The sequence below is a fragment of the Physella acuta genome, unplaced genomic scaffold (assembly GCF_028476545.2).
Source record: "Physella acuta isolate Inbredline_101_S28 unplaced genomic scaffold, ASM2847654v3 ptg000943l, whole genome shotgun sequence".
Taxonomy (NCBI): Eukaryota; Metazoa; Mollusca; class Gastropoda; family Physidae; genus Physella; species Physella acuta.
The window spans coordinates 157,928-177,826 of record NW_026732460.1 but is presented as its reverse complement, the minus strand read 5'-3'; the positions used below and the strand labels follow the sequence as shown (position 1 = coordinate 177,826).

At 39.5% G+C, this 19,899-nt stretch overlaps 1 protein-coding gene across 1 annotated transcript in view; it reads left to right on the top strand.

Moving 5' to 3' along the window:
* The window catches only part of LOC131953717 (unconventional myosin-Va), a 105,998-nt gene that overhangs the window by 22,489 nt on the left and 63,610 nt on the right, over window positions 1–19,899 (top strand). Inside the window, exons 2-8 of the mRNA XM_059317049.1 lie at window positions 8,149–8,256; window positions 10,186–10,227; window positions 12,687–12,795; window positions 13,025–13,081; window positions 13,421–13,565; window positions 17,024–17,180; window positions 17,654–17,784. Of these exons, the coding sequence (XP_059173032.1) occupies window positions 8,149–8,256; window positions 10,186–10,227; window positions 12,687–12,795; window positions 13,025–13,081; window positions 13,421–13,565; window positions 17,024–17,180; window positions 17,654–17,784 (749 nt within the window). The remainder of the gene's footprint in view (window positions 1–8,148; window positions 8,257–10,185; window positions 10,228–12,686; window positions 12,796–13,024; window positions 13,082–13,420; window positions 13,566–17,023; window positions 17,181–17,653; window positions 17,785–19,899) is intronic.

The window sequence follows — 19,899 nt, the reverse complement described above, 5'->3', positions numbered from 1 at the left end:
CTACCCCCTAACCCATTTGGCCCATTAGTAATCCACTTTTCTACCCCCTAACCCCGTATTTAAAACAGCATTCACAATCGTCACTGGAGGTGGGCAATACACTTGAGCTGTTTTGTTAGGAGCCGCTATGACGGAAGTACTATTTTCCGGAGTAACTGACAGGAGCCCTATTGTCGGGAGCCTCATGTTACGTCCGATTTTGGTTCAACTCAGGAAACGATTCGTGGTTAACTTCAATACCTTTATTTGGACTCTTCACCCAACAGAGTAGCCCTCGCCCTAACCCCTGACCTCCCACAATCGTTCACTCAAACTTTTTATACCCGCATTCGACCTTGGGATAACAATACATAAACACACCGGGGTTACTACACAGTAGGGTGAACTCAACTCACACACGCACTCTCCCCTAGTTCTAGAGCAGGGGTCTCCAAACTACGGCCCGCGGGCCGGATGCGGCCCGCGATGTCCTCTCATCCGGCCCGCGGAAATCTTTTTGTCCACGGAAAAACAGTTTAGTGATGGTTGAGGAACTTCGCCCAGAATAATCAAAGACATGCCAGGAAGAAACTGGCCCCCGAACTAAAATTTGATAGTTAATGCGGCCCTCGGACTGAAAAGTTTGGAGACCCCTGAGGACTATTCTAACCGTTCTAATCTGACCTCACAATGACCCGTAACCCCTCACTTAATGAGCTGTATTTTATAGAGCTCTATTGTCTCTATCCGTGCCGAGGGAAGATGTAGCCATGTATTGACACTATCGTTTCAACTCGATCGTTTATTCAGGAACTCATTTTGACTAAATACTTGTACGCAGTGGGTTGGGAAACTACGCCTCTGTATGCAAGCTGTCAGGCTACGCCCATGATTTAATACAGGACTTTGTAAGGGAAATGAGACCGGAAGTGAGTTTCCCCCAAGATAAAGACGAGCTTATCACACTTACATACTTCCGCGTCACGTGATCTCAAGCTTGGCGCAATGGATCAGTTCACTGATTAGCACTGTCAGAAGCTTCGACGTTTCTTATGTCATACTGTTGGTTTTTTTTTAAAATAATTTTTTTTTAAAGGAAATCATATCAACTATCGCTTATTTTTTATTTATTTTTTGGCTGAAGGAGCACTTGGCTATCATCATGTCGTAAGTGACTTTACGTTAGTGGCTTGTGACGTAAGAACCGACCAGTCAAATCCTACTTAATGTCACGCTGTGCGAGGCGGCTGACTGTGTTTTGGGGACATATTGTCACGACAGGAAGAGTTCAAGTAAAGGTTGTCGTTATGCTGACCTAGTCCATCTACGGTCACACTATCTACATATGTAATACAAGAGTACTCCGTCACAGTCATCCCCTTCTTTCACCGTGTGGGCAAACGTGTGGCAGTTTCCTAACTCAGTTTAGTTGCTGTCGCCACTGCTGTTATGGACGCCCGCAAATATATATACATATACGTAAACATATACACATACACATACACATGCTATATATATCCTTTTATATTTTATGTTTTTGTTTTAAATACCTTTTAATTCTGGGGTGGTGGGGGGTGTAAGCTTGTCGCAATTTGTGGACGCCTATGCACAAATAGGACAACAGCTGCCTAACGATACAAAAAAAACAACAACTCTTGTATATAAGATTAACACACAAAAACCAGTTATATTACTATGCAAATCCCCCTTTAAAAAAAAAAAAAAAGCTTGTTGAAATATCGACAGTGTACGCGCTGGCTTCTGTAGGGATTACCATATTGAAGGGAAGATAATCGAAAGTTGATAAATGTTTTTAAACTTATCACCGATTTATCTCCCTTAGCGGGTCCCCGCATTACCATCAGGATGACACCCGATGTTTTCGTCTCCCCCTCGGCTTGGCTTGATATACGACGGGGTGGGGGGGGGGGGGGTCTGAGTTCAAGTTTTGCTTTTTTAAAAATCTTTGAGAGGATAATTTCTGTTACAGCTTTTATACTCAGCAGTAAAGTACATTATTTGTTACACGTTAACAACATTCTCGTGGAATTGGTCTACCAGTTTAGGAAGCAAGTCTTAATAATGATCAGAACTAAACAATGATAGTTTCTGCTTCAGCTATGTAAGCTCCGTGTAATGGTTCTTATCAATAAGACAGGTTCTCTTCAGTATTGACGTGGTGTCTTAAAGCAAGCAGTAAGACATGCTCTGACGGTTCTGATTCACAACACCTGAATGGACACACTTGTCTGTCAGTTGCCTCACCCACTAATTAACCCCACCCTTTTCCCACACACCACACACATTTTCTATTTCCTCAACTCTTCCACACTCCTGCAAGTATTGAGATAATGAGAAGTGTTGGTCACTGAACAGGCTGATATGTATCTATTAGACCAGCGGTCCTACAGCTGGTCAACCCACCAAGACCCCACTAACTTGTCTTTCCCTGTCAACTAGATCACGTGATAGCCCTCACACACCGAGCCGTGACTAATCCGCATTAATTACCGACATGCGTCATGTCACTAATTGTGTAATTATCCGTCATTAGCAGCGCCACTTCCAGCCTGTATACGTATACAGTCGTGCTGTTGGCGTCACACAAAATTTGTATGGAGCTCTACACGACGTACTGAAGCCAGTATACAAGCTACCCACTGCTAGATTTACATGTCTGATAAGTTTATATGCATACACATTTGGAGACACAATGCAGCATTTTATCAAGACAACTAAACTTTGTCCATACCAGTTTATTTATACAGCATCTATCTCTGGTTAATAATCTTTTTTTACCATTAAAGTCTAATCTTTATATTTTTATCATAAGCCTTTTCTTTATAAACTCGGTTTCATTGCACCCCCTCCTCCCGCTAATTAACTGGATTTGTTGTATGGTTATAATACATAAGCCTTTTCTTTAAAAACTCGGTTTCCCTGACCCCCCCCCCCCCTCTTCGCCCCGCTAATGAACTGGATTTGTTTTATGGCTGGCTATCTATCTATCTATCTATATATATAATTCTCTTCTTCGAGCCGTTAGAAAACAAGCTGCAAACGCTCTCCCTACTTCCCCACCCCTACATCTATCTATATATATAATTCTCTTCTTCGAGCCGTTAGAAAACAAGCTGCAAACGCTCTCCCTACTTCCCCACCCCTACATGGTTTTAGTGAGCTGTGTTCACTCTAAATGTTTACAAGCAGAGCCAACGATTTTAAACGTGGGGGGGGGGGGGGGGGGAGGGGGGGAAGGAAGGGGGGGGGGGGGGGGTTATGGTCCTTAACGAGCTACTTATAGTGTTTTAAAGAAATATTTTTAGTGTCAGCGTTGGTACTGTCGAATTCACAAATTATGAATTATTGAAAATTAGAAACAACTAAATAGCGGCGTATGTTATGCCGCGGGCCGGCTCGTCTATATATATAATTCTCTTCTTCGAGCCGTTAGAAAACAAGCTGCAAACGCTCTCCCTACTTCCCCACCCCTACATCTATCTATATATATATAATTCTCTTCTTCGAGCCGTTAGAAAACAAGCTGCAAACGCTCTCCCTACTTCCCCACCCCTACATGGTTTTAGTGAGCTGTGTTCACTCTAAATGTTTACAAGCAGAGCCAACGATTTTAAACGTAGGGGGGGGGGGGGGGGGGGGGGGGGAGGAGGGGGGGAGGGAAGGAAGGGGGGGGGGGGGTTATGGTCCTTAACGAGCTACTTATAGTGTTTTAAAGAAATATTTTCAGTGTCAGCGTTGGTACTGTCGAATTCACAAATTATGAATTATTGAAAATTAGAAACAACTAAATAGCGGCGTATGTTATGCCGCGGGCCGGCTCGTCTATATATATAATTCTCTTCTTCGAGCCGTTAGAAAACAAGCTGCAAACGCTCTCCCTACTTCCCCACCCCTACATCTATCTATATATATAATTCTCTTCTTCGAGCCGTTAGAAAACAAGCTGCAAACGCTCTCCCTACTTCCCCACCCCTACATGGTTTTAGTGAGCTGTGTTCACTCTAAATGTTTACAAGCAGAGCCAACGATTTTAAACGTAGGGGGGGGGGGGGGGGGAGGAGGGGGGGAGGGAAGGAAGGGGGGGGGGGGGTTATGGTCCTTAACGAGCTACTTATAGTGTTTTAAAGAAATATTTTCAGTGTCAGCGTTGGTACTGTCGAATTCACAAATTATGAATTATTGAAAATTAGAAACAACTAAATAGCGGCGTATGTTATGCCGCGGGCCGGCTCGTAATATATAATTCAAGAAACACTGCCGGCCTCAATATTTGCCTTATAGATTTAGTTGCCAACGGCACAGTAAAAAAAAAAATAAAGCTAGGAGAAATTGAGGGTATCTTAAAAACTCCACCCCCTCCCCCGACCCCTCCCCCTGAGTCCAGCAGACGAGGGCTCTTGTCGTCGTCTCTAGTGCCAGCCTCCATAGTGAGGGGTGGGGGAGAGAGTGGCCTGGTCAACTTCCTTCTATCAATAGTGCCTCTATCGTTGTCACTCTCTGCCCATCCGTTCTAGCTACACGTCAATCAACTAACATGCCCATCAATACCAGCCACCATCTGCCCATCATACCATGACACGATATGCCCATCCCCACAATCATAACGCCATCTGCCCTTCATATCATTTCACCATATGCCTCTGCCTATTCCTACCACCATTTGCCCATCTGTACTACCATCTCTCTATCCCTACTATCCTCATTACCATCTACCCATCCCCATCCCCACTACCATCTGCCCTCCCCCATTACCATCTGCCCATCCCCACCACCATCTGCCCACCCCCACTACCATCTGCCCACCCCCACTACCATCTTCCCATCCCCACTACCATCCGCCCACCTCCACTACCATCTGCCCATCCCCATCCCCACTACCATCTGCCCTCCCCCATTACCATCTGCCCATCCCCACCACCATCTGCCCATCCCCACTACCATCTTCCCATCCCCACTACCATCCGCCCACCTCCACTACCATCTTCCCATCCCCACTACCATCTGCCCACCCACAATACCATCTGCCCATCCCCACTACCATCTGCTCACCCCACTACCATGCTACTCCCACTACCATCTGCCCACCCCCACTACCATCTGCCCTCCCCCACTACCATCTGCCCACTCCCACTACCATCTGCCCATCCCCACTACCATCTGCTCACCCCACTACCATGCTACTCCCACTACCATCTGCCCACTCCCACTACCATCTGCCCACCCCCACTACCATCTGCCTACCCACACTACAACCTGCCCACCCTCACTACCACCTGCCCATCCCACTACCATCTGCCCACCCCACTACCATGCTACTCCCACTACCATCTGCCCATCCCACCACCACACCACCACCAGTACTCACACTGTGACCACTACCTCCTGTGTAAGAACCCACCCCCACCCCTTGATAGTGCCATTTGTTCAGGAGGTAATTGACATTTTTCTGGTGGGTGAACATAGTGAAATGTCACAGGCAAGTGAGTTGGATTTCACAATGTTCTGCTGTTACATAGGTGGAGTCCCTGGGGGTGCCTGTCAGATCTGTGTGGAGGTGCTCCTTTTATATGCAGCATTTGCGTGATGCTTGTAAAACACTATTGCTAGATGCCGCTAGTTATACAGGCAAGATTATCTAAAGCTGCTAGTACTGTTGTATCTCTGTGTGGTACACGAATTTGACCAAGCTACTTATGATGAATCTATGTCCTTCAATGAAGCTTGTTTTATGTATTTGACTTCCATCTTTCATAAAACTTGGGATGGAGTTGGTCTGGTAGTAGAGCACTACACTACTAATCGGATAGTCCAGCATTCAAATCCTGGCCTTAGGATTTCTAAAACCAACTCATTCGTTAGGATTCGCCTGCACCCCCATTTGTGTGTAGTGTGTCCAACACCTCTGGCTAATTGTATTTATCTGAGCTGTTTCTACTGGTACCCACAAGCTATTTGATGCAAGCTAATGCTAATCTTATGATGAAACTGTTCCACACTAGTTCTAACACACCATCAGTTCACATTTTCTTATTGGATTCCTCACCTATTTGTGTGTCTTGGATATATCTTGATACATTAATCACTCTGGATTGTACTGCTGATAGTTGCTCTAACAAAAGTGTTTTTTGTGATGCCAGTGTGTCTGGTTCTAGAGGCCATCTGTTGGATAACATGTCCTGTTTCAAGAACTTTTCACCAAAGGAACATGTTCCATGTTCTTCTCTGAGGACCATCTAAGATGAACATGTTCCTTATGAGTGTCTAGGAACTATCAGGATAGCTTATCTTGGGGATATGTTCCATGTGTGGTTTTTTGAGGACCATCTAAGATAACTTCTCTAAGGGAACATGTTCCTTGTGAGTGTCTAGGGCCCATCAGGATAACTTATCTAAGGGAATATGTTCCCTGTGCTTGTCTAAGGACCACAGGATAACTTTCCCAAGAGAACACATTCTCTATACTTTTCAAAGAACTGCCAAGAATACTTCTGTATGGGAACATGTTCCTTGTGCTTGCATAAGGACCACCTAAGAAATTCCCTAAGGGATTGTGTTCCCTATACTTGTCTACAGACTACCAAGAAAACTTCTGTAAGTGAACATGTCCCTTGTGCTTGCCTAAAGACCCCACTATGGCCCCTTGAGCCATGGATAGGATTTTGAACTTACTAGGGAAAAAAGATCCTGTGTCTGGACCAGGTGTGGATGTTAAGACAGAGAAAGGTGATACACAGAAAGGTGACACACCCTATGGTGACACACAGAAGACAAACAAAGGTGATACACAGAAAGGTGACACACCCTATGGTGACACACAGAACGGTGACTCACACCACGACAGTGTTGCCAAGTTTAATGGCAGTGATGTCCAGAGGCCAGCAGGCAAGAAGTCTGGCACCAGCTTCAGTGCTGAGCTGGACAGCCTGGCCACCAGTAGCAGACGCACCAGCCCGCTGGACTTAAGCTTTGGTGCCTCTAGCAATGAGGGCAGCCATTCAGACTTCACATCCCTCAACCAGAGCTCATCTATACACAGTTTTCTCAACAGCCAATCAGATGTTAGTTTTTATTTTGGCAGTCAACACAACAGCCAATCGGATTTCACATCAGCTGCCACAAGCAGAAGAAGTAGCCAATCAGATTTAAGTGCGACAACTTCGGGTAAAATAACTGGTCAGAAGATGGCCAAGAAGCTACAGCCGTTGACCTACGACCCGTACAGAAGATTTGATCTCCAGTTTGTGGTCCATAACGTAGAGACCTGTGATTTCTATGAGAAGGTAAAAAACAGTGGGGATGCCAGTTGGTTTTTGGCATCCATCTGCATGAAGCATGGCGGCACCTGGACAGTGTAGTGGAAGTAGAGTGCTCGCTGGACCGGGTAGTCAGTTAAGGAGTTTTTGGCCATATATTATGTGGCCAGGATGTCTTTCTAGATGTCTTTCCTAGTTTTGATTGATCAACTGGGTAGGGTACTATATCAGGGAGTTTAGGGAGTCTTTGAGGGAGACATCTAGGTTTATAATTCTGTGATACCAAACTCAGAACTATTGGGTTATATGTTTCGGGCTCTACTGCTTGACCACATGCTCCTTAAAGGCTTAGAATTTAATTGTCCGAGGGCGTGGAATATTTTTGCCAAAAAATGTGGGAAAAGTAATAAATGTCCTTTTGTTAAATGCAAGGGTTCTGATAATTAATACAGTGATTTTTAAGGAGTGCTTTTTTTTCTTTAAAAGGTGCTAGGATATGGCTAATTTTGTGTTTAATGAGTTTTTTTTGTCTTTAAAGGGTGCTAGGTTGTGACCAGTTAAAAAAAACAAATTTATAAATGTGTTTTTGTGGTTTCTACAGGCAACTTGGGTATGACTAATAAAAAAATGAAATTGACGAATGTCTTTTATCTGTCTTACAGGGTACTAAGGTGTGACTAATTAATAAAATTAACAAATGTGTTTTATCTGTCCTGCAGGGTGTTAGGGTGTGACTAATTAATAAAATTAATGAAGGTGTTTTATCTCTCCTGCAGGGTGCTCGGGCTCGACTAATTAAAATAATGAAATTGACGAATGTCTTTTATCTCTCCTACAGGGTGCTACGGTGTGGCTAATTAATATAATTAACGAATGTCATTTATCTCTCCTACAGGGTGCTAGGGTGTGGATACCAGACCCAGACAAAGTGTGGAGGGCAGCAGAACTGTTGGAGGATTATAAGGGGCAGGCCACACTAAGGATACAGTACGAGGAGGCAGAGGTAGGGTGGTATAGGTGTATTGTAGTTGTAGCATTAAACATTGGGCTAAGGATACAGTACGAGGAAGCAGAGGTAGGGTGGTATAGGTGTATTGTAGCATTAAACATTAGGCTAAGTAAAGTGTTATAGGTGTATTGTAGCATTAAAGATTGGGCTAAGTAAAGTGTTATAGGTGTATTGTAGCATTAAACATTGGGCTAAGTAAAGTGGTATAGGTGTATTGTAGCATTAAACATTGGGCTAAGTAAAGTGGTATAGGTGTATTGTAGCATTAAACATTGGACTAAGTAAAGTGGTATAGGTGTATTGTAGCATTAAACATTGGGCTAAGTAAAGTGGTATAGGTGTATTGTAGCATTAAACATTGGACTAAGTAAAGTGGTATAGGTGTATTGTAGCATTAAACATTGGGCTAAGTAAAGTGTTATAGGTGTATTGTAGCATTAAACATTGGGCTAAGTAAAGTGGTATAGGTGTATTGTAGCATTAAACATTGGGCTAAGTAAAATGTTATAGGTGTATTGTAGCATTAAACATTGGGCTAAGTAAAGTGTTATAGGTGTATTGTAGCATTAAACATTGGGCTAAGTAAAGTGGTATAGGTGTATTGTAGCATTAAACATTGGGCTAAGTAAAATGTTATAGGTGTATTGTAGCATTAAACATTGGGCTAAGTAAAGTGTTATAGTATAGGTGTATTGTAGCATTAAACATTGGGCTGGGAATAGAAAACTTGGATTGGATTAGATAAGGGCTGCTCCATTGGATCTGTTTGTGGGGTTAGAATGTGTGCTTGTGTTGCTAAGTTGTGGGTGTGTTTTCATAAGGTTAAAGTTCAATAATAACAATAACTCTGGTGATGGTGGCAGTACACATAGGTGAATGCAGTGTAGATTAGTCATAGCAGTTTAATAATTTTTTTTTTCTTTTTACAACCTACTTTTCTTGGTGATTGTGCTAACTGGCATAGTATACGTGTTACAGTTTTATGATTGTGTGTTTTTGTACAATCTCACAAAATCCTGTCATGATTGAATTCTTGCTATAAAGACATGACCTGTTTATGATTGTGTGTGTTTTTGTACAATCTTACAAATTCTTGTCATGATTGAATTCTTGCTATAAAGACATGACCTGTTTATGATTTGTACACAGCTGTGCAGTGCAGAGGTCATCTATAGGTCAGCTGTAAGTCATGACCTTTATACTGCTAGTAGATCAGTATAAACTGTATTATTTCTATACCTACTAGTTCAGCCTGCTTGTTTATATCATTAGCTCTGTATCAAATACTGGGTTGTATACCAATCTATTAACATTTTTTCTCAATTTGTTGATTTCAGTATTTAAAAAATATATCATATGTAAACAAAATTTTATTTAAATGTGTGTACCTTTAAATGTATTTTTAATGTTTGAATAAATGCCCAGTTTTTTAAGAAAAGCAAACCAAAAAGGTAGGTATGGATTACTAGTGAAGACAAAGTGTGACTCAATTTTGTTCTGGCCACATCACACTAAGCCTGAGGATTCCCCTTGACTGAGTTGCCACATAGGATATCAAACATTGACAATATTTGAGGAGTGAATGTTAAGCTAGTTTGTGTCAAACTTGAAAACAACTCAAGAAAGTGGTTTATTCTTTATGTTGCTGTCGACACAATGTTTAAATAGATTTTAACAACATTATTTCAAACAAATTGGTTCTTAACAAGAGGTTCAAACCAATAGAACTAATTAACAAGTCTATAACATTAGCAACAACTGTTTGATTTGTTGGTTGCTGTCCAGGGTCAAACAGACATATTTAATAAACCTGAGTGTAACCACTAAATGACTATGACAGCACTTGACTGTAACACCCCCTGACCATAACACCCCTGTCTTTAACACCATTAGATTGATCCACTGATTACTTGCCCTCCACAGCTGAGAAATGTGGTGTGTCACAGGCAGGTGTATGAAGAATCGGTTGGTAAATTTTGGGGACTGGGGTGTTGTTTGTGGGGGAGATTGTGGGGTGCCACATGATGGGACACCCCTTTAACCCATGCCATAACAGCATGTGTGTTTTTTAAAAAGAAATATTTAATGGAAGAAAGCATGTAAAAAGGCTGTGGAAATAATATTAAAACAAATACATTCCATGTTGATAAATATTTCCTTGAAGTGTGTATGCAGGTTTACCAATGTTAATTAGTTGTGTTTGTTTGCTTTGAGTAAATCTGCATACTATTTTTGTAAAACACTTTTGGTTGGGAAAAATATAATGTGGATTATTATGCATCTTGACCACAACCTTTTTGGTTCCTTTTGATTTTGTTGTTGAATTTTTCATTTAGTGAGATACAACATTTTTGTTGTTGATGATAGTTAAATACAAGTTGCACATCTTATTCTTTGTAGGTATATGCAGATTTTTTCAGCACTTTCACCTAAGATTATGTGTTTATCTGATAATATTTTAGCTTTAAAATACATGTTATTTTCAGTGTTGGAAAAAAAGTGTCATTTATCCACAAAAATTCATGGCAGTCTATCACCATATTTTATAGCATTAACTCATGTCATTTAGTTAGTAAAAGAAATTTCATAGCTATAAGAACAAATAACATGCAGCAAATTATTCAAAACTGAGGAGACAAAAAAATAAATTATCAAATTGATTCTGCATTAAATACTATCAAATCGCAATTGTAATTTAATGTTGGATGACCCAATACTAACACAATGACTGTCTGCATCAGTTTGTTGAATATACTTGATAAACTCCCCTAATCTGACTGCATCAGTTTGTTGAATATAGTTGTTAGACTCCCCTAATCTGACTGCATCTGTAGGTTGACTATAGTTGTTAGACTCCCCTAATCTGACTGCATCAGTTTGTTGAATATACTTGTTAAACTCCCCTAATCTGACTGCATCTCTAGGTTGAATATACTTGTTAAACTCCCCTAATCTGACTGCATCAGTTTGTTGAATATACTTGTTAGACTCCCCTAATCTGACTGCATCAAGTGAACTAACACTGCCCTGTTTTGTCTTCACAGGACTGCTGGGTTGTAAGTGCTCTCCCTTTATTGAGTTCTGCTCTCTGTGTACCATGTTACCTCCCTTGATATTACAAACTCAGCAAATATTGTTCTAGCAATGCAGCATGTTGAAGAAATACCTGACATGACACCAGCTGGTGCACTATTTAGTTCCTGTTCTATAGAACATTTTCATTTGTTCCAAGATATTAGCCTAAAAAATCTACATTAAAATATTTTTTAAATAAATTATTCTTCCTTCTTGACTGTTTTAATCTTTATAATACATCAGTAGGCTTATATGTCATAAGTTTGTAGTAGTGTCCATTACTTTCATAATGGACAGATCAGTCAGTGTCCACTACTCTAGACACCTGCCTGTTAAGGGTAAAAAAATCTGGCATGTTTGCCTGCAACAGTAATGTGATGTTCACTGCATGTCTTGTCCTTATTTCTTTTTGTCTTCATTTAAAAACAAAATGTTACACATCAATATGTTATGCCACTTTGAAGAAAAGATAAACCTATTTTAAGAAAATTTGTTTTAAAAGAATGCACAAATTAATTATTGCAATAGTACTTAGATTGCTTATCTGGTACTCTTTATAAAATAAAAGTAATCAAATTAGCATGTATTGCACCAATTAAAAAAATATTCATTATCTTATTAACACCCCAGCTACAAGAATTTTAATCCTCAAGCAATGTACTGCTGAAAAATGTGTACAAATAACTTACTATAAAATTAAAATAATGTTTAAAAATATACCTAACATATTAACATTTATATCTTATAGCTTAATAGATATGTAGATGTCATACTCTGAATATGTATAAACATAATATCCAATTATAGTGATATAAATATACATCATACAAACCTAACTACAACATAGACTAGCACTTACACACCACTTGATAAAATTATTATTCCTAGATAATAGTTTTCTATGTATCCAACTATCTGATTGATATATTTCTCATTTTGTTTCTTTTTGTTGAGTTACCATTTGTTTTATAGCCATTGCAAGTTGGTTTAATAAAAAAAAATATGGGAGGCTTATTTATTTTAGTTAGAGAGTATAAAACTTTCTGTTAACAGACATAGTGACAAACATATTTGCATGTTTTTGTGTGAAGTTTTGCAGCATGATGTGAAGACTACTTGATTTTCATGAGAAACACTTAAAGTGAAATGTGGATTTGAATAAGCTGTAAATTAGTTAGAAAATAAAGTAAATCAAAACCTTAGAGTTTGTAAACATTGACTTCTATTGATAAAATAAAACTTTTTATTTTTAAAATAATAATTTTAGTTTTACTTTTTTAATGGATTCTTCATTTCAATATTGTTTGTGGACATCCTGTAACTTTTTCTGTGTTTTTGTTTTCTTGTAGGAAGGAACAATAAACGTAACAGAAAAAACACTACCGCACTTAAGGAATCCTGAGATTTTAATTGGTGAAAATGATCTGACATCACTAAGTTATTTAAATGAGCCTGAAGGTAAGTTTAACTTTTGTTAAGTTGTTGATTAGTTGTCTGAAAACCATGACTTTGAGACTATGGCAAATGGGAAATGGGCACAATAAAATAGTTATTTCTTATCTATTCTCCATTTTTAATACATTTCCAGTATCTGTTGTGTCTCAATAGGTTGATATTATAGATTCTGCAACTTTACATGGCAAGTATTTTGTGGTTTCTTACTAATTATTGTTTCCTTTATTTACAGTACTATACAATCTGAAGGTGCGCTTTGTCGAACAAAATCTTATATATACATATTGTGGTAAGTTTAAATCTTGTATATACATATTGTGGTACGTTAAATCTTAAGAATTCAATACATATTATGGTAAGTCTAATCTCTTTACTGTAAGAAAAAATCTTTCAATTTTGAATTATTATTTGTTACAGTATGGAAAGGATTAGATTTAGTTCATTTCTATGTTGTTGTCAATCTAAAATAAATATGTTTATTAACTGCCTTGCATGTTTGAAGTATTTTTGTTTACTTTTGGAAGCTGGAATTTCTGTGATATTTCAAGGCAACTAGCTGGAAATACAAGAAAAATTTCAAGTGTAGTTTTAACTTCAATATTCCTATAGTTTCTGTGTATTACCTCAGGTATAGTTTTAGTAGCCATCAACCCGTACGAGTATTTGGATATCTACAGCAATGACATCATACAGGCGTACAGTGGGCAGGATATGGGGGCCATGGACCCTCACATCTTTGCTGTGTCGGAGGAGGCTTTCAAGCAAATGTCCAGGTACTTGTTATTGTTGGTGGTCATCTTGTGGTGTTGGTGGTCATCTTGTGGTGTTAGTGTTAGTGGTCATCTTGTTGTGTTAGTGGTCATCTTGTTGTGTTAGTGGTCATCTTGTGGTGTTAGTATTAGTGGTCATCTTGTTGTGTTAGTGGTCATCTTGTTGTGTTAGTGGTCATCTGGTTTTGTTAGTGGTCATCTTGTTGTGTTAGTGTTAGTGGTCATCTTGTGGTTTTAGTGTTGGGGGCCATCTTGTTGTGTTAGTGGTCATCTTGTTGTGTTGGGGGCCATCTTTTTGTTAGTTATCATCTTGTTGTGTTAGTGTTAGTGGTCATCTTGTGATGTTAGTATAAGTGGTCATCTTGTTGTGTTAGTGGTCATCTTGTGGTGTTAGTATTAGTGGTCATCTTGTTGTGTTAGTGGTCATCTTGTTGTGTTAGTGGTCATCTGGTTTTGTTAGTGGTCATCTTGTTGTGTTAGTGTTAGTGTTCACCTTGTGGTGTTAGTGGTCATCTTGTGGTGTTAGTGTTAGTGGTCATCTTGTGGTTTTAGTGTTGGGGGCCATCTTGTTGTGTTAGTGGTCATCTTGTTGTGTTGGGGGCCATCTTTTTGTTAGTTATCATCTTGTTGTGTTAGTGTTAGTGGTCATCTTGTGATGTTAGTATAAGTGGTCATCTTGTTGTGTTAGTGGTCATCTTGTGGTGTTAGTATTAGTGGTCATCTTGTTGTGTTAGTGGTCATCTTGTTGTGTTAGTGGTCATCTGGTTTTGTTAGTGGTCATCTTGTTGTGTTAGTGTTAGTGTTCACCTTGTGGTGTTAGTGGTCATCTTGTGGTGTTAGTGTTAGTGGTCATCTTGTGGTTTTAGTGTTGGGGGCCATCTTGTTGTGTTAGTGGTCATCTTGTTGTGTTGGGGGCCATCTTTTTGTTAGTTATCATCTTGTTGTGTTAGTGTTAGTGGTCATCTTGTGATGTTAGTATAAGTGGTCATCTTGTTGTGTTAGTGGTCATCTTGTGGTGTTAGTATTAGTGGTCATCTTGTTGTGTTAGTGGTCATCTTGTTGTGTTAGTGGTCATCTGGTTTTGTTAGTGGTCATCTTGTTGTGTTAGTGTTAGTGTTCACCTTGTGGTGTTAGTGGTCATCTTGTGGTGTTAGTGTTAGTGGTCATCTTGTGGTTTTAGTGTTGGGGGCCATCTTGTTGTGTTAGTGGTCATCTTGTTGTGTTGGGGGCCATCTTTTTGTTAGTTATCATCTTGTTGTGTTAGTGTTAGTGGTCATCTTGTGATGTTAGTATAAGTGGTCATATTGTTGTGTTAGTGGTCATCTTGTTTTGTTAGTGGTCATCTTGTTGTGTTAGTGGTCATCTTGTTGATAGTTTGTGTTTTTATGTTTACTATCATTGTGCATTGTGGTTGTATCTAATCCCGTCCCTAATCTTAGCCATAACACTAAACTTATTTGTAGCCTTAAACCTATTATATATGGTATGGCATGGTTGTGCGATAGAGCGCATGACTGTAAACCTGAAAGTCTTGTTCAGATCCCAGGCTTGAATGTGTTGGAGTCTCTGAGTCCACCCAGCTCTAATGGTGTCTTCTCATTTGGGAAAGTAAAGGCGACTGTTTCCCTTCATATGCCATTGTCGTGGAAACACTTGAACTCTCCTTAACCTGACCTATTAAATATCAGGTCCAAAGAGGTGTCTACAATGTTCCCTCTAAGCTGCCCTATTGCGTGGTCGCACAGTAGCTTTGAACTACCTTGCAGTCATTTTGTAAAAATCTATAATATAAGCGGGCTGAGCGTGTGTCAGTCCTTCTGTCATCGCTATAGATTTTGAAACCATAAAAGTAAACAGCGCACCATACTGTGCTTTTCGGTGCACCGCAGTGTCTTATTATAAGTTATAGAGTAGGGGTTGTTTATATAACGGCATAGAGGTATTTTATAATTGCCACCGTTTTTACTTTTTTGCATAACGTAAAGAAAATATTAAATACTCGCACATTGCTAAAACATATTAAAAATATCAATGTCAAATATCATTTTCGTTTATATTCCTAGAAAAAATGGATACATTTTAATAACATATTAACAGTAGGGTAGAAAAATCTAATTAAACTGTTTAGTAATTTTACCAAAGGAGGTAATTTAAAAATAAATTGAACTCGCGCTAAAAATGTGAATGCAAAATCTGCAAGACGGAATAATTGTTGGAATAATATAATTACCAAAATGTGAATGCAAATTAAGCAGACGTGTAGAGTACATTATTGATGGAATATTATAATTAGCATTGATTGATAAAAGGCTATATTTTATTTATTTTATTCACTGAATGTACTGTTTACTAATTACAATTTTTAATCAACTATTCTCGAATTATTATATTAAGTCATCACGATCATTAGGTGCGCAATGGTTTTAGTCATGAAACTTTATTGTAAATTTTTAAAAGTACTGAAAAAAATGCATGAATTTATAAAGTGCAATATGGTCGGTAAAACACGGATATTCTAAATACTGCCTTTAATTTATTTGCGGAAACAGAGGCGTAGCAAGAGGGGGGGGGGGGGGGGAGGGTGGAAATCGAAAGTTTGAGGGAGGTGGGAGTGTGCAAATCGAAATTTTCCGCCGGCGCTCGGAAAGGGCGCGATTTGGCGCTACGGGATAGACTGTGAGCAATATGCCTTTATGATTACATTTAAATTGAGTTTAAGTTGAGTGTTGTTTGTTTTTTCGTTTTTGTTTTTTCTTTGCATTCGTTTGTGTTGTATTTAGTTTTGTTCTGTTCCCAACTTGGTACATTTAAAAAAGATTTACCGTGTGTTGTGGTTGTGTTGTGGTTGTGGTTGTGTTGTGGTTGTGGTTGTGTTGTGGTTGTGGTTGTGTTGTGGTTGTTTTGTGGTTGTGTTGTGGTTGTGGTTGTGTTGTGGTTGTGTTGTGATTGTGTTGTGGTTGTAATGTGGTTGTGTTGTGGTTGTGGTTGTGTTTTGTTTGTGTTTGTGTTGTGTTTTTGTTTGTTTTGTTCTGTTCCAAAGTTGGTATATTTTATAAAGATTTACCGTGGCGGAGCAGGGGATGCAGCTAGTACTTATATACTTGTATAAGACATTTAGAATACTGCATACTCAAAATACATGTTGCACACTAACTTTTTCCCCTTAGAGGGAATGTTAGGTATCTATACTTACTTTTTAATCTTTGCCCTAATCTTTGCCCTAGCTCTAGCCCTAACCATCCCTTTAGCTGCAGACCTGACTTCTGCTATATAAGATGTTAACAATATATTTGAATAATCTTCAAAATGTACCATCTTTTAACTTAAACATAGCATCAAGAGAGGTGATAGTTTGTAATGTTAAGAATGTCAGTTACAATGTGAACCACTGACCCTTTTAGCTGTGACCTGCTGTAACACCTTTTGTAACACCTGTTGTAACACCTGCTCTTTGGTTCCAGGTTTGACAGGAACCAGTCCATCATCGTCAGTGGTGAGTCTGGCGCAGGTAAAACCGTCTCCGCTAAGTTCGCCATGCGCTACTTCGCCACGGTGGGCGGGTCGCAGGCGGAGACCCAGGTGGAGAGGAAAGTCTTGGCATCCAACCCTATCATGGAGGTACGTTACATGGCTTCTCAAGTTGGTGTACTGTCTGTACCCTAAGGTGCTAATGGGATGGCTTTTCAGTGCAAAGTGGGCTGTTATAATGGTACACTTTCACTAAGGTGATGGGATGAAACACAGGTGATTTCAAGCTAGGGGAGGTCTTATATTTGAGATGCACTGTTTTAGTTACATCTCTCATGCTTTATTCATTGGATTTACTATCTAATGTACATAATTTGTTAGTATGCTAATACTGTTTAAAATATGTTTGCTGACATTTATGGCTTTCTGTCTGAAACACTGTAAGATTAAAAATGATAGAATATTATATACCCTGAGCAAATATTTAACTAATAATCAAATGACTGAAATTTTGAAAGATTGCCCAATGTTTGTTAAAAAAACTGATGTAAAGTATAGTCTTTATATATTTTTTATCAAAATTTGGACCTTGGTAGAGCAGATTTAAATGTTATTGTCTTCAGGCCATTGGTAATGCCAAAACAACAAGGAACGACAACAGCAGTAGGTTTGGCAAGTATATAGAGATCAGCTTCAACAAGAACCATTCCATTGTGGGGGCTCACATGAGGACCTACCTGCTGGAGAAGTCCAGGTCAGTTGGGGGAGAGTCTAGGTGATTTGGGGTAACTCTTTAAGACCGTAACGATGCTACTAGCGGTCGACAGGCTGGCCTGCCATACCGTAATGACGTTCCTAGCGTTGGATGAAATTATCTGGATTTTATTCTGTATTTCGGAGTCCCAAGTTTTTTAATTGTAAATTTAGGTCATGATAACACTAGCGCAGCCATTTTTCGTTGTATTTACTTCTTGTAGATTTCTCGATAGGATGATTTTGTATTTTATAGAATTGTTTTTTGTAAAACAACTCGAAAAACAGCATTTTTTAACACTGCGGAATGCAGTTCAGCTGCCACGTCTAAACATTTACGTCGCTGCATTATAAAATTAACCAAAAATTAAAGTATTTATACTAAGACTAACAATGATTTTTGTAGAAAAATGGACGTACTTTCATTTTCTATGAATAAGAACTCATGAAAAGTAATTCTTATTAATAATTTTCAAGACAAGCATAATTTTTGCACGAAAAAATCAACTCTTTATTTTTTCTTCTTTAAAACTAAGTAATTATCTTTCTTCAATATATAAATAATTCCTTAAAATTTATATCAGTGTGTAGGGCATTCAATTACGATTAATTTTTATCTTTAATGTGTTTAAATTAGGGGATAAAAAGATATGGGTACTGAAAAAAAAGAGTGAAAAAAATAATTCCGGTAAAACGTGAAAATAATTACGGGCTTAAAGAGTTACTACAGTTGATTTGAGTTTTAAATAAAGGTGTTAGTATAGGTGGTTTGGATTAACAATAAGCCTGGGTTTGTGAGGACTTAAAATCTACTCACCTGTTGTCTGAAGCACATAACTCACCTGCTTGTGTTTGACCTAGCACTGTTTAACCTTGTGTTTGACCTGACCTGATTCTGATGTTGCTTGTGTTTGACCTGACTCTGATGTTCCTTGTGTTTGACCTGACCTGACTCTGATGTTCCTTGTGTTTGACTTGACCTGACTCTGATGTTGCCTGTGTTTGACCTGACCTGACTCTGATGTTGCCTGTGTTTGACCTGACCTGACTCTGATGTTGCCTGTGTTTGACCTGACCTGACTCTGATGTTGCCTGTGTTTGACCTGACCTGACTCTGATGTTGCCTGTGTTTGACCTGACTTGACTCTGATGTTGCCTGTGTTTGACCTGACCTGACTCTGATGTTGCCTGTGTTTGACCTGACCTGACTCTGATGTTGCTTGTGTTTCACCTGACCTGACTCTGATGTTGCCTGTGTTTGACCTGACCTGACTCTGATGTTGCCTGTGTTTGACCTGACCTGACTCTGATGTTGCCTGTGTTTGACCTGACTTGACTCTGATGTTGCCTGTGTTTCACCTGACTTGACTCTGATGTTGCCTGTGTTTGACCTGACCTGACTCTGATGTTGCCTGTGTTTTACCTGACCTGACTCTGATGTTGCCTGTGTTTGACCTGACCTGACTCTGATGTTGCCTGTGTTTGACCTGACCTGACTCTGATGTTGCCTGTGTTTCACCTGACTTGACTCTGATGTTCCTTGTGTTTGACCTGACTTGACTCTGATGTTCCTTGTGTTTGACCTGACTCTGATGTTGCCTGTGTTTGACCTGACTTGACTCTGATGTTGCCTGTGTTTGACCTGCCCTGACTCTGATGTTGCTTGTGTTTGACCTGACTTGACTCTGATGTTGCTTGTGTTTGACCTGACCTGACTCTGATGTTGCCTGTGTTTGACCTGACCTGACTCTGATGTTGCTTGTGTTTGACCTGACTTGACTCTGATGTTGCTTGTGTTTGACCTGACCTGACTCTGATGTTGCCTGTGTTTGACCTGACCTGACTCTGATGTTGCTTGTGTTTGACCTGACTTGACTCTGATGTTGCTTGTGTTTGACCTGACCTGACTCTGATGTTGCCTGTGTTTGACCTGACCTGACTCTGATGTTGCCTGTGTTTGACCTGACCTGACTCTGATGTTGCCTGTGTTTGACCTGACCTGACTCTGATGTTGCCTGTGTTTGACCTGACCTGACTCTGATGTTGCCTGTGTTTGACCTGACTTGACTCTGATGTTGCTTGTGTTTCACCTGACTTGACTCTGATGTTGCCTGTG